General features: G+C 38.7%; 1 protein-coding gene across 1 annotated transcript; it reads right to left on the bottom strand.

Moving 5' to 3' along the window:
* Positions 1-7,544, bottom strand: LOC107205377 (serine protease inhibitor 2.1-like). Its single transcript, XM_033515220.1, has 5 exons — positions 7,449-7,544; positions 4,062-4,724; positions 2,924-3,194; positions 2,134-2,281; positions 1-1,312 (listed from the first exon to the last, which is right to left on the bottom strand). Exons 2-5 carry the CDS (start codon positions 4,705-4,707, stop codon positions 1,118-1,120), a joined length of 1,260 nt encoding a protein of 419 aa, XP_033371111.1. The 5' UTR covers positions 4,708-4,724; positions 7,449-7,544; the 3' UTR covers positions 1-1,117.
* Positions 7,545-15,098: the final 7,554 nt, after the last annotated feature.

Here is a 15,098-nt window from a genome sequence, read left to right on the forward strand (position 1 = left end):
ATAGACTCAACTTGGATAAATTAGTTGAATTTATTACCAATCAAAAGCAGAGCAGGATAATGAAAAGTAAAACAAATCTTAAAAACACCTTTTCCCCAGCTCAGGGAGAAGGGCAATAAGGCTCATGGTCAGTTCATCACATGGTTCTTCTGTTTATTCTTCTTCAGGGAGAGTAGTCTTCCCCCTGCTCCAGTGTAGGGTCCCCCACAAAGAAAACAGTCCTCCATGAACTTCTCCAGTGTGAGTCCTTCCCATGGACTACAGTTTTTTATTAACTGCTCCATTGTGGGTCCCTTCCACAGGATTCATTCCTTCAGGCACAGGCTGCTCCAGCACGGGTCCCCCACGGGGTCACAAGTCCAGGCATCAAACCTGCTCTGGCATGGGCTCCTCTCTTCATGGGTCTACAGGTCCTGCCAGGAGTGTGCTCCAGTGTGGGCTTCCCATGGGGTCACAGCCTCCTCCTGGACACCCACCTGCCCCCGAGTGGGCCTCCTCTATGGGCTGTAGGTGGATCTCGGCTGTCCCCTGGACCTCCATGGGCAGCACAGCGACAGCCTGCTCACCATGGTCTGCACCACAGCCTGCAGGTAGATCTTTGCTTTGGCACCTCCTCCCCTCATTCATCACTGACCTTGGTGTCTGGACTGTGGTTTCTCACTCTGCACTCCTCTGGACTCAATTACTTCTGCGAAATAACTTTATTCCCTTCTCAAATATGTTATCACAGAGGTGTTACTATCATTCCTGATTGGCTCAGCCTTCAGCAGCCACAGATCCATCTTGGAGCTGGCTGGCAGTGGCTCTGTCAGATATGGGGGAAACTTCTGGTAGCTTGAAGTCACCCCCATAGGCCCCCACAGGCCCCCACTACCAAAACCTTGCCGTGCAAACCCAATACAATTATTCAGCTGGGGAACGTGTTACATTTAAAAAGTGGCAGTTAATGGTGTTGTTTTACAATTCTTTTTCTTATTAATTCAATAAGGAAATTTCTCATTTACTTCTGAATATCCCTCAATCAGAGACTAGTTAGCAGCACTACCTAGCCCAAAACTGCAAACACTCTAGCCATTATAACCCATACCCAATATCAGTATGCCAAATAACCCAGTGATTACTTCTTCGTAGGATCAACAATTTTCCCCATGAAAAATGTGGTGCTGGTTTGTTTGTCAGAGATCAAAATAAGGAAGGGCCTGTTGAATTTGATGGTATCAGAAGAATAGGAAAATCTGGTAGAGACTATGGCAGTGCCTCCTACAGCTTCAGTGCCAGCCTCATCAACTTCCAGCAAGGCCTTGTGAACTGCCTGCACAGAATAGGAAAAAAACACTGAGGTTCATACATGGGACAGGAAGAAGGAGTAAAATAAATTCTCTTCTTATGGAACATTTAGGAGAAGAAAGGAATAATAAATCCAGTGGATGAAACTTTACTGTATTATAAATCTCCAACAGTTTGAAACAGGAGAGTTTTCTATGCCAGGACTGAGCAAGAAGGGCCAAAGATTACCACGGACACACTGAAATGCATTTTCGCCAGTGCTGAGTAGAGTGGGATAAAAATACCCCAAGTACAAGCCAGTTTATTTTCTTAGATGGTTTGGGCTTAGACTAGCAACACTTTCTCTTATTTCAAAGTTAACTGAAAACTTCTATTTATAAGCTAATATGGGGCAGTATTTGGCATCTTTAGCATTAAATCATAGCTCAAACTGACATTGTCAAATTCTGCTACTGCAAACTGGAGATTTCCTGAAAACTTGGGGAATATTAAAAATTGAGATATTAATCAACACAAATATCATAATGAACTCCTCATTTGTAGTTTACTTAACACAACTTCATGTAAGCTATTATATTCCACTGCCAAGAAGTTATTTAAAATGTTGCCCAATTTTTCTATGTATTTAATATCCAGCTTTTTAATAGCAGCATTAAAGTAATACAAATGTTAGCTGGGAGATTCTTTCTGTAAAAAAACACAATTACTGAGCTAGCCCCTACGTGTCTTTGTGAGTTTTACTTAGAACTTCAGTAATATAAAGAGGGAAATAATGTGTTTGAAAATCGCAGACACAGCTGATCAAAACAACCAACCACCATCCCATCACCAGCTCTGTCTACTTACCTGTGAAACCTGGAGATCATGATTGCTGCTAATTCCAGACAGATCAGCATTACCTGAGAACAATTCAGTAATTCCCATCTGCTCAAACACGGTTTTGACATCATAAGACCCACTAATAGAAAACTTTGGTAACTGCAGATTTAATCTCCTGTTGATCAAAGAGAACAAAAGAGCAGTGAGCCCTTGCAGCCTCGTCTCAGCCAGCAGGGTGGATAGTACGCAACTCAGCAACACTTGAAAGCATTCTTTTGATTGCGAATTTGTTTGATGGTAGTCTTTGTATTCCTTGAGCAATTTTGGCATCCTGAGAGATGCAACATCTTCTTGTATCTACATTCTCTGTTAGATTTTGGGAAAAGAAATGTGCTTATTGTCGCTCTTTCATTCCAGTGCCACATGCGCAGCTAGTAGAGATTTTTGGCTAAGGGTTACGGAGAGTAAGCAGACCACAAGTGAGAAGTAAGGGAACTCATGTAAGGGAAAAGGAGGATAAAATCTAAGACATGGTGAACTAAATGAATCATGTTAACACCGTGAAAGAAGAGGTAAGGAGTCAAAAAGTAGCCAAGCAAGTTTTGAAGCAGCTGTTACAATGCTGTGACGCCTTCTGTCAGGTCACAGAGCCTGCAGTTTCTTGGTGATTATGCTCTGCTCTGACTCATTTGGGGAATTGCTTAAAACTTCCCTTTATGAAATCAGGACATTATGTCCAGTAGGAGGTGATCTGAAATTGCCATTTTCTCTTAAAAAGAGTGTTCCCAAATATAGAAATCCATATACTTAGAGTTACCTGGTCACAAGTTTGCTCTGCCATTTACAAACAGTTTCCTTGGAGAGAGCATCTTCCACTTGCTTCATCTTTCCATCACCAGGCAGAATAAGCAATGCTCGTACAAATCCCTGGTAAGGCAGCTCTACTACCATACAGGAGAGATCCTGGTCGTAGTAAGTGTTTGCGGTACCATCACGCTGCATCATATTGACTCTAACAGATGCATTTGTGTTCACAAAAAAATCATCCTCATATGTACGCAAAGGATCAAAAGACTTTTCCCAGGCAGCTAATGGGGGAAAAAGAGATGTTGTTGCACTCAAGCATGAAGATCATAAAGAATGGTTTATCTAAATTAGACCAGCTTTAATGTAGGACACTGGAGGCATATTGATGGGAGAAGAAGCTAATTAAATCACTCCTCCATAACACACAATCAAACATTCTAACTGTGCAGTAAACTCATCATATTTCATGTGAGCACATCATGTCTTGCTGAAGAACAACCAAAGGCTGATGACCATTTGAGTCCTTCTTCTACTGTGAGCCTGTGTAATGCCTTTTATGCCATTTAAAAGCAATCACTTAAGCATTCAGTCACCTTCAGGACCTTCTTATGCCTTTACTGTTAGGCTGTAACCCACACAAGCTCACTGCACTCAGCCTGGTGTGAAATTCATCAGCAATTAAAGAGTTCTAATGTTTGAGCAAGGCTCCAGGAGCACAGGCCCTCAAGATGCTATGTCCCAGGTTTTCATGCAGAGCACCTAGTAGATCTACCATAAAACTGGGTTCCCTGTGCAAGGATGTCAGTCCACCAAGTCTGACCGCCTTGTACAGTCAGCATAGAGATCTTGGACACATCTTTAGTCATTACGGCCTCAACCAGTGAGACTACGTGGATCCTTGTCTATGAGGTATCCACTAGAGTGGAACTTTTCTGTCCACAGCTTTCAAGCAAGTTGAGTCAAAACCAAAAAATCAGTATTTCTCAGCAATCAGATACTCTGCTTTTGGCCAGATCTAACCTTTACTTGAAAGTAAACCGCACAGTTTATCTCTTTCCTAAATTGTCACTCTGATAATAAGTCATCAGAAGTTCCCTAAAATTTTTATTTTGTATCAAAGCTGTCTATTGAAATATTAAGTATCTTACCTTTAAAATAAATATAGTTAACAAGAACCAGTACAGTACTTGGATCAAGATGACCGACTAATTCAGGAATTTTCCCCTTGGTTTTCTCCTCTACATATTTATTGATTTGCTTTCTAGCTTCTTCTGGTTTATGAAAATCAGTAGAGTGAAAATCTACATCATAAAATTCTGTGGTGTTTTGTAAAAATGAGTCGTGTGGTTCATACCCAATAGCTGTAAAAAGGGCATTCCTTATATTCAATGTGAAATTAACACCAGAACAGTTCAGTACTGACAAAACTTTGTGAAAACTTTCATGTACATCACGTACGCTAGTCTCAGTCACGTCATCAAAACCCAGGCCTTCAAGAATCTCAGACAGAGTGGTTGATTTAGCACCAACAGCCAGCATGGCAAAGGCAGTGGAGATGCTTATGGGAGAAAAGAAAACATTTTTATCAACTTCTTTTGATGCAGCCTCCTTGTAAAATCTAAATACAAAATCTGCATAGTTAGAGCCTTTCTTGTAACAGCTGAATGTTAATAAATTTTCTCTTCCATCCTGCAGATTAGTATTGTTGGCTTCATGGCAAATGTCTTCAGGGCAGCAATGGATTACAGCACAAAGAACAGCAAGGAGTAAACACAGGCACAGGAGACACTTCATCTTCTTTTCAAATTATTCTGCCACAAAATAAACAGTCATTAAATGAGAAGATGATAATGATGTGCTTGGTAGTAATAAATAATGAATAGTTTGTTAGCATAAATGTAGCATAGTTCAACTGTAAATATCTAATGTACATAACATGCTTAAAGTTCTCATGGACACAATGTCAAATTTATTTAACAAATTCAAATAGGTTATAGATTAAAATGTCAGGCATAATAAATTCATAATATTCTATGGTAACTGCTCTGAAAAAGTAATACTTTTTTGCACTGGCAATGAATATATAGAGCTACAGCCCATAATAATCTTTGTTAACAATGACATTTTGTTCCCGAAACACTGTCTCCTGCAGGGTACCTCTAAACAAACAAGTTATTACAAGGTAAGACAGGGTGTAGGTTACAAAGACATCAAATACTCCACAGCATCTGCCCAAAAGCAACTTGATAAATATAAGGAAATGTGAGGCAGCTCAGTACTCACTGGGACCGAGTAAATTCCCTCACATTCCTCAGGGCAGCCCCACATGGACAGGGAGCTGCCATAGACTATCCTGTGCTTGTTAAATTCACATCCCTGTTTTCTCACGTGGCCAGTTACTGGCCACAGCTGATAGCTGATGGAAGAAGGTAATCTATCTACATGAACTTCAAGGCAAAAGCCTTGTGCCATGACAGCAGTGCACAGACAGGTGGGCACAAGGGCATGTGGCAAGCAGCGGGTTTGCATCAGATAATGAGGTGCATGTTTGGAATGAAGGAATCTTCCCTTTGGGAGATCTGCAACGAGTGTTTTGTTTGTAACTTCTTAAGTGGTGGTTTGCCCCTCAGCATGGGTTAACCTGCATGGCATGTGGGAAGGACCTGGCTCAAAGAGGAAGAGAGCACTCATCCCATTTGGACATCAAAGGACACAGATTAATTCCCTTGGAGATTACAAGTTTCTTCATTATGCTTGCTCTCCTAAAGCTGACATGATATACTTCACAAGAGCCGCCAACTCTCCACACGAGCTGGAACAAGTCTCTGGTTTACTGAATTCAGCTCCCTGGAGCTCTGTGGAGGCATCTCATATAAACCCTCTTCAGAACTGTAACGAGCTATCAATGAAAATATTCAGATTTTCAAAATTTCAAATTCAAATATTCCATGTGAAAACATTTCTAGAACTTTTCTACTGTCATGGGTCCTCTTCTGGTTTCCAGCCAATACAGCCTATTTGTAACCATTTCTATCAGGAACGTACATTCCCATGTGCATGGTAAAGTTCTCTTGGTCCTACCTTCATTCCTAGATGTGACAGATGACTGTATGTAACACCTAAAGATTTAGAATTTCTGATGGGAGCCCAAGTTCAAGGTTTCTTGGTGATTAACCAGTTGTTTTATTTTTATATTGATGGTCTTTCTTGTTTTCATAGCAAACATAGAGATAGCTGTGTGTTCTCATATTTGCTAGGATCTGAGTGTACTGAGCCCAGCCAAGATCAGCCAGGGCCCACTGCACTGGCCACAGTAACAAGTAGTAACACTAAATTTGAATTTCCTTAAAACAAAATATGGAGTATGGCATCTACAGGAGTACAGTTTAACTACTTTCATCTCTTTTAAGCAGAACTCTGCCTTTTTTTCACAACAACAACAATAACAACAACAACAGAGGCAAAATTGAAACAACCCTTATGTACTTATGTGGAAAAAAGAAGAAATAATACAGTATGAAAGGTGCTTCCTACTATATTATTTGATGTTTAACATGTCATAGTCTGTTTTTCTCTAGTTAATTGAGATATTGGACACATAAGTGAGAAAGAAAAAAACAGTTTTACTTCCTATGTCCATACAGGGCTTAGCCTAAATTTTAAAGAATACTGAAGCAAAGAGTACAGTTTGGGGTTTTTTTCTGCAGCAAACTTATATTAGGCATGTTTTTAACTTCTGCTGTAACAAATTAGTTAAAAAAACTTCTTCTGGTATCATAATTCTCTACAGAAATCTAAAATATGTACTTCTATCAAAAGCTGGAAAACACTGAATATTATCATCAAGTTTTCCTCACCTACTTTTCCTTTTAAAGATAAAAATCATGTTAATTTCAACATTTTGAGATTAAAAAAATTTTGACACCAATATTTTAGTTAACATTTCAAAGCTGAAAAAATTGTAAAAGCTTTGTTAAGTCTGGAAGTACCTTTTATGCAAGCTGGAAATTCAGAAAACAATTCTCTTCCAGACCACGTATTAGTTTGTCTATGGGACTAAAAGGAGCAATTAAATTTAAATTGTGGCCTTACACCCACCCCTACACTTACCCCAGTCCTAATTAGAGAGCCTGGCCTTAGAAGTTCAATTGTTGCTTTATAAATTAAGTCACCAGAAGAGATTTTAAATTGGACCTGGTTGTTCAGTCACTAGTGGGATTATACTAATTTTGAGTCACTGTGAAGGCTGTTTCCAACCTGAAAGGTGATTACATCAGTATTCTCTTTTAACAAGTACTTAATAAGTCCCCATGACTTCAAAGGGTTTTTTAGTTTGATTTCAGTCTAAGCATATTCCCCCAGAACAGCAGGTCCCACTGGTCCCTTGCACATCTGCTTGGTTAATATTTCATTGCAACATCCACACAGAACCAAATCACAAACAGACAAAAGAAATTAACCTAATACTAAAATTCCATTGACTGCAGAAAGCATCATTTCCAACTCTCTAAAAGAAATGCATGTGCAGTACTTACAAAATCAGAAGCCCCGTTGCATTCAGCTGACCATGCTGTTCCCCACACTGTTACTTATACTGCTTCATCATCTTCTGCTTAATTAGAGATGTTAAACATTATACAGACCCGATAAAAATTAGAGCCAACCAAAAGAAAGGAGGAAACAAAGCAAATATTGATGAAACAGGGTTCGCAAGGATCATCTCTGTTATTCAGCCAAAGAAGCTGACAATCTTCAGCCATTTCAACAGTAGCTGTAACATCCTCTCTGTTGCCTCTGACCATGCGGAGGAGCTTGAGTGCAAATGTTGTGTGATTAGGACCCTACTGGAAACCAGGAGGTTGTGCCTGGAATCACTAGAAACAGGAGATAACCCTTGGTGCCAGAAGTCAGACTTTCTGTGTTGTGATGAAGCACACATGAAGCTGACAGCCACGTATCACAGCCGCTCTTCCAAAATCTATCCAGAGACAAATCTTCTGCATGGTCCTCAGCCTGTATATGGATGACAAAGTAATTGCCTGTACCTTCTCACTCTGTAGATTAGTACCACTGTGGGGGTATGTGATAAACACGTTTCCATGAGAGGTTTCCCACCCTGGCTGATGTGGTCCCTTCATCTGTCTCAGTTCTGTGTGCATCTCAGTTACTGCCTTGGCAGGTGGTGGGAATGCAAGTAGCAGGCTGTTTACTCCCACATGTTGGCATACTGCATGTGCGCACCCATTCTCATTCTCCTTGCCCTCTCACACACTTTTAAATTGTTCAAATGAAAACAAGTGCTGTTTGTTCCTATTAATTCTATTTTCCCAATAGGAATGAAATGCTGGTGGATCAAGATGACTGATTTTTTCCAGTTAACAACAAAGATCATGATTGAGTGGTGACATAAATTATATTTCCCCATTTGTGATGACTCTTTTCTTTGTACTTGTTTACTCACATGTGTAATTTTGTTGTTACAAACATAGATAAACATGGAGACAGAACACAGATATATATTGTCTGGACACTCCCCTTCTTTGTTTTCCTCTATATTCCTTCCCTTCTCCCCCCTCCCCTCTTCCCTTTTTACTTCCTCCTTCTAACTCTGGCTGTAAAGGTCACAAACACAGAGATTATTTTACTCATCAAAGCCCAGGTGAATAACAGGTCATGGTGGTCAAGGACAAACTGTGTTACAAAATGGCTATAAGCCTCTTGTTTTCTCTTTCATTTGTGATGCCTTGTAATTACTGTTTTGTTTTTAATAATGTTAAGCTAAACTTTAACAAGGCATTTCCTTACCATTTCATTATGGCAGCAGAAATAAGGTACTACAGCAGCTTGAAACCAAAACGATGAGCAGACAGATGCACGCGTGCCAGGTGTACCACGCACTGCCACGAGCTATTGCAGTCCCACCTCCCTGCTGACCACAGTTTCAACTCTAACTCATGAAACCATGTTAACCAGCTTCATACAGATCATTTATCTACTGAACTAGATCTTTTGCTCTACTTTTTGGTTTTTTTTTTCATAGCAATAAAAGTACAGGACAAGGAAATACCAAAACAGATGTGTTTTATTCCTTCTGATAATTAAAACCACGATAAAGTTTGCATTGCCTGAGTCCATGTTACTGCTGTATAGTTCATGTAGGTCAGTTTCTATACCACACCCCAGCTCACATTTTGACATCTTTAGATGAAATAGAGCCATATATTCATTTCATGCATTTGCTAATACCTTGCAAACATCTTCCTGACAGCTTGTTTTGTGTTGAATAGAACATTTCAAAGCAGGTTTAAAGAGTTCTTAATTAACCATTGACTGGTATATTCAATGGCAAGAGAGCCACTCAACTTGTCCAGTGTTCTTGTTATGCTTCTGCACCTTAGGTAGGGAAATTAGAGTTTTTGTGTCAATTTGACAACAATAAAACTCTTCTGGGATAATGGCTGACAAATACACGAGTTATAAACCTATTATGTCATAATTTACACAAAGACGTTTTAGTGTAAAGAATATAGACCACAAGCATATTGACAGAGCAGCAATATGAAGGAAATGGAGTATGGAATTAGGAAGGAAATGGACATTGCCCTCCCCTCCATTTCCTTGCTGATAGCCTTGAGTTATGTAATAGTCTTTGGGAAGGATCAGGCTCTCAGAGTGCAGGAAAATTGCTAGGATTGGAGATGTAAGCATGCCTGGTGAATTATGTTTTTTCTAGTTTGGATGAAGTATATAATGAACAATAAAGGCACAATCTGCTCATAGTGGTCATGCCATGCTTTCAATACGTCTTGGAGAATCTCCTCTATTGTGCTGTCAGAAAGACAAAATTCAGTAGTTTAGGAAGGGACAGTGAAATTAGGATGAAATATAGTCTATATTTAGTGAAGAAAACTTGCACAAGGAAGGGTAAGTTCAGCTCACAGAACTCTTTTTCATTTGAATTAGCATCATTCATATGAACGAAACAGAGAACAGGAACGAGAGTTTAAAAAAAATTACCAATGGTAATGACTGATAGTGAACACTTATAATAATTTTTCAGCTGGAAAACCAATTTCAGTTGCAAATATACACTAAATGTAGCAGATGTCTTACTGAACAACTGAACCCCTATTGCTGCTTCAGTGCAGCCTGCTGTGCAGGCTGGCAAGTATGACATAGGAACCACAGCCTCCTGTAAAAGGGGAAAGAAAGTAGGCAGTTTGCTCTAACATTAGAAACCTTTATTTGGGCCCCAGAATCTTTCAAAAGAAGATTTTTCATTAATTCTACATATAACAGCTTCACCATAGATTTTCTATTCAGACCTGAATATTTCTGTAAAATTATATTCTGTAACATTAGTAATGAAAGAGCTACCAAGATTTTAATATCTGGGTGATTTCCACCTAGGATGTTGTGAAAGAATAGTATGTATTCTGTTTTCTTTTCTTCCTAATGACCAAAATAGATGACAAAATAATCTTATTGGCCATGAAGATCTCAAATAATATCTTTCATTGGCCAAGTACTGTTCAGGATACTGGGATGATTTCAGATTGGGATGGAACAGCTGATGAGAGAACCGCTGCACTGAAAATTCAGGATAGATGTCTATCTCTGTTGAGCAGATTAGTTTTGGCTTTGGGAACATCATTAATACTAATAGGCTTCAGTTTTCTCATCTGTAAGATAAAAATGATACAACTAACTTCCTCACTGAAATTAGATGATGTGAAAAACAAAAATATTTTTAAAGGTCTTGAGCACTCTCTTAGTTCTTTATTGAGTTTAATGAAGTCAGGATAATTTTTCAGTTTTATTCCATGACCTCTCCCTTGGTAACAGTGATACACAATTTGAAAATCTGTGATCAGCAGTTTTATCCAGCTTCAAAGTGAGATTTGAAACTTTCCTCAATTGCAAGCTTCCATAAAAAGTCCTCTGGACTTTGCAGAAAGTGTCTTCCTTCCTGCCTGGTATGCTTAGCACTTGTATTCAAGGGCTGGTAGTTGTACATTACAGCCTGGGGACAGGCGATTAAGCACACCCAAGTATTGCAAGTATTAATAACCTGTCTGCATCACATGACACTGCACAAGCCATGTTTTTACCAGACATTTTTCTTTCATGTCTAGAAAATGCAAATATCTGTTGCCAGCACCTACAGAATAAGAATCTTATACAGGAAAATAGAGAAGGATAAGATTATTGTGCTCACTGAATTGTCTTTTTCTTCTTTCGGTTCCACTCAAGCATCATGCCAGCAGGGATTGTTTCATCTGAACATCTACTGCTCATCCAGTATTGTGCTTTTAAAATCATATTATTTACCTATGGTAAAGCATCTAACTCCTGATTAATTAAGTAAGGCTGTGACTATGTAAACTAAGAGAGGAAGGATGGTCAGTCTCAGTGGGTAGCTGTAAGCAGACAAGAAGCTAAGTTTCTGCAATGTGAACCTGTGACTGAGCTGGGAAGGGAAGCAGAAACTCCCAAGTCCCAACCCGATGCTTTGTAACTACTGGTCTTTCCTTCTTTCCTAATAATGTTCTTGCGTTAAAGAAAGAAAGGAATTAATCAATTAATTATGGGTTTCTAACAGCAATATAGTACTTAAAATTTTAATAAATGTGTGTCTATACAACATGAAAATATAGTTAACAAGAACCATCCCAATGAGTAATTCAAGACTTAAGCAACTAACATTATTCTGCAAGCCTTCATTAAAAAGTTCTTCACCTTCCCATTTGGTCCACTGATCCTGCTATCTGGGACCATCTCACCTGAATTGCTTTCTTTACCTCCTGTGTACTCCTGAGTGATACTGAATTAGTGTCTACCTTTAATCATGGAGCTGATCAAGTAAAGTTGGTCAAAGCGGATTGAAGTAAACAGTAATGACATTACTCTGTGACTCAGAAACTCAGCTGTCCAAGCACACCATGTAGATATTGGCTAATGCTCAAAGAAAGGGCACTGAAAGTGGTCTTGCAAGCCACAGAGTAAATTTACCTTGTTTATTACACCTTGTCAGTCTCCCTCAGACTCATACAGAACTGTTGAAAATGAGGGTACAAACACAAGAATGCACCAGGGAACAAGTGCATAAGGGAGACAAGTTTCAATTTTATTTTTAATGGATATGGAGTAGATTATATTTTACTGTGGCCACTGCTTTTCACCATGCTGGAAGAAGATTTAGACCATCACTTCATAGCTTTTAAAAATCCTAGATCCATATGCAGAAAAATTAAAAAAAGCCATTTTTCTATGTAATCAACCATTACACAAGCATTTCAAATCTGTTACTTTTAACAGCAAAACTATTGGAACTGTGACAAAACTTCCCTAATCCAAACTTGACGATACCCTGCCTAGTGTTGTCTCCTGCATACTGGTATCTCCTCTGACATTCTTTTCTTGTCTTTCCTCACTCCACGCACAGTCACTTGCAGACCTCTCTCATCTTGGCACACCATTCTCCTACCCCTGCTTCCCCCATTAGCCTGGAGACTGATAGCAAATAGAGGCTGTTGAAGAATTATAGAGGAAGGCATTCCCAAAGGAGTCACATCAAGACCCTTCCTTGAAACTTAACCCCTGGGGATGAGGGGAAGCCCAGACTGATTTTCACAGAATACCTGGGTGTCCTCTTGCATAGAGCAGCACAGAATTATAGCACTTCTAGGGCTGGGGTCAGCAAGAATGGGGCTCAGCTGTAGAGAGCAAAAAGGTTAATCAGGTCACAAGAGCTTCTAGGTGATGATGTCCTGCTCTTAGGTTCATTGATCAGCCAGTGAGAGTATTTTATTTTTCTTGATGATGCAATGCTTTTAAATTAATGCCTTTGGTAGAACTTAGGTGGGTGGGGATTATGAAAACCAGTTTGAACCGGTCCCTGGCCTTTGTGAATGCTCCAACTCTCATACTAATGATGATTGAATTAATCTCTTAACAAACACGTTTGTTTTTCTAATTCGCCTCCACACACTTAATTACTATAGCTCCAAACCCAACACCCAAATATTACAGCAGAGATGGCACTTAGTCTTCCCTGATCTCCGGAAATCTCTGAATTATTGGGATCCTTCCTGAAGTAATTTCTGGAGCACTGTGAATAGGGTCTTCTCACCAAAAACAGAATCCTAGAAGCCAAGGCTATGTCTAAGAGGATTCACAGTCTACAAAGGAGGGCCTTTTCTACCAGCATGTTCTAAACATATTTCTGTTCACAGTTTAGTGTAAAAGTAATTATTTTACTTCTGCCCTATAGGCATTCAGTGGCCAGCCAAAGATAAGAAGTACCTAAATCCTTTGAGCTGGAGGTCCCTGCTTATCTTTGATGAAGCTATAAGTTCAGTGCTCTATTACTTACAACCTCCTTTACAAATGCTCAACATTTTTCTCACACCTGAGAAACTTTCCTAGATTGCACAAGTATCCAGATTCTACCTGTAGCCCTTAATGTTCCACTCAAAAATCCTTTCTCAGAAACACTTCTTGGAAGTTGTCTGACAGAGAAATTTCCATGTAAGAAACCAGAGTCTGAGACACATTAAGATTTCCATGAATATTTGATTTTGTCAATGTTTTGAAAGAGAAATTATGAAAATGTTCAATGCTAATTTTTATTTTATAAGATAATATGAAGTGATCTATTTTACTACTATTTAACAATAAAATGGAAAACAAAATTCAAAACAATTTTTTTGGCAATTTGCTGACAATTTAAATTTTTGTCACAACCGGTGAAAAATTCGATGTATTGAAATTTCTCTTGGGAGAGAAAGGTAATTTATTTTATGTGAAGATCATACAAATAAGAGACTATGAACATTATTTAAAAGCAATTGTAGAAAATTGTAGACTGGAAAGAAACCAATTGTTTACAAGAAAATTTTGATTGTGCATTCAATTCTTCAAGTCAGGATAGAGAGTCCTCTGCATCAGCTGTAGAGGATCTGAGGAATGAGGATGTCATTATTTTCCCACTCCTGGTTTTATTCTCATTTGCCTTTTTTGTGAACTAAAACCAGATTTATCATATTCTCTAAGGTAATAGGTATCAAGGAAAACGAGTTTAAAACTGTTATACTGATAGCTATTCACATTAAAAAATAAATTTTATTCAAGTTTGCTATGAATCTGATGGGAAAAACTGATTACTAATGAAATATTCCCATTTTTTAAAATACATTTGATAGAGAAATGAAAGAAAAAAACCCAAAACATTAAGAGAGGTAACAGATCTGGTTAGAATTTTTGTGAAGATTCACTGGTAAATAGCAAGGCATACATGTGATTGTATGAACTATAATGCTTGCAAAAAGAACAAAACTGCAAATATGAAGGCAAACTTAAATTCACCTACTTCAACCATTCATAGTGATAAAAAGATCCTTTTAAACTCTAAAAAAACCCCACACTTTTTTTTTGTTTAATAATGAATGCTCCCTATCTACTGAGTCATATAAGTTGGCTTAGATTTTTAGTGATTTCCTACTGAACCAGTGAGCTGATAGAAGTGTTACTGTTAACTGAGGAAATAAAAATGCTTTAAGAGGTCTTGGACACCCTTGTTCACAGCAAGAAGAAACAAACAGGCTTTGGCAGTAAGCAGAGGCCATACATACACAGTAGAATACATATATAGTGCATATATACACATATACACAAGCTTGCTTTCTTTCCCTTTTATTCATATCTCCCACAGTCTGGATTCCTTCTTCCTTGTTACTGAGAATAGAAATGACATATTCAGTGGCATATCCAGCATCACTGAACAATCTCTGTCCTCAGTGGCAATGACTAACCTGGGACTGTCATGCCAAGTATAAACCAAGGGCTTTTCCCCTTGTGTTCTTGGCCTTGTATTTAGTGGCAATGATTCTGCTCTGATCAGCCGGCTGCTGACTACTGTGAGATCCTTCCCAATGAAAAAGGTGAAACTACCAGCAAAATGTGTCATGTCACAGTTTACTAAAGTTCCACATCATCTTTGACTTCTCTGAATAATGCACAGCTGAACTCAATGCTTATAAAGGGTATTCCCTCCCTATTAGTGTATGATTGTTTTAGATCCTGCCCTGAGGAGTTTTATAAGTTTTCAGAAGTATGAGGCATATACCAACAAAACCATTACAAAATCTGGACATATACCGACTCTTCAAAGAATTCTTCGGCAA

The sequence above is a fragment of the Parus major genome, chromosome 5, assembly GCF_001522545.3.
Source record: "Parus major isolate Abel chromosome 5, Parus_major1.1, whole genome shotgun sequence".
NCBI classification, from domain to species: Eukaryota; Metazoa; Chordata; class Aves; order Passeriformes; family Paridae; genus Parus; species Parus major.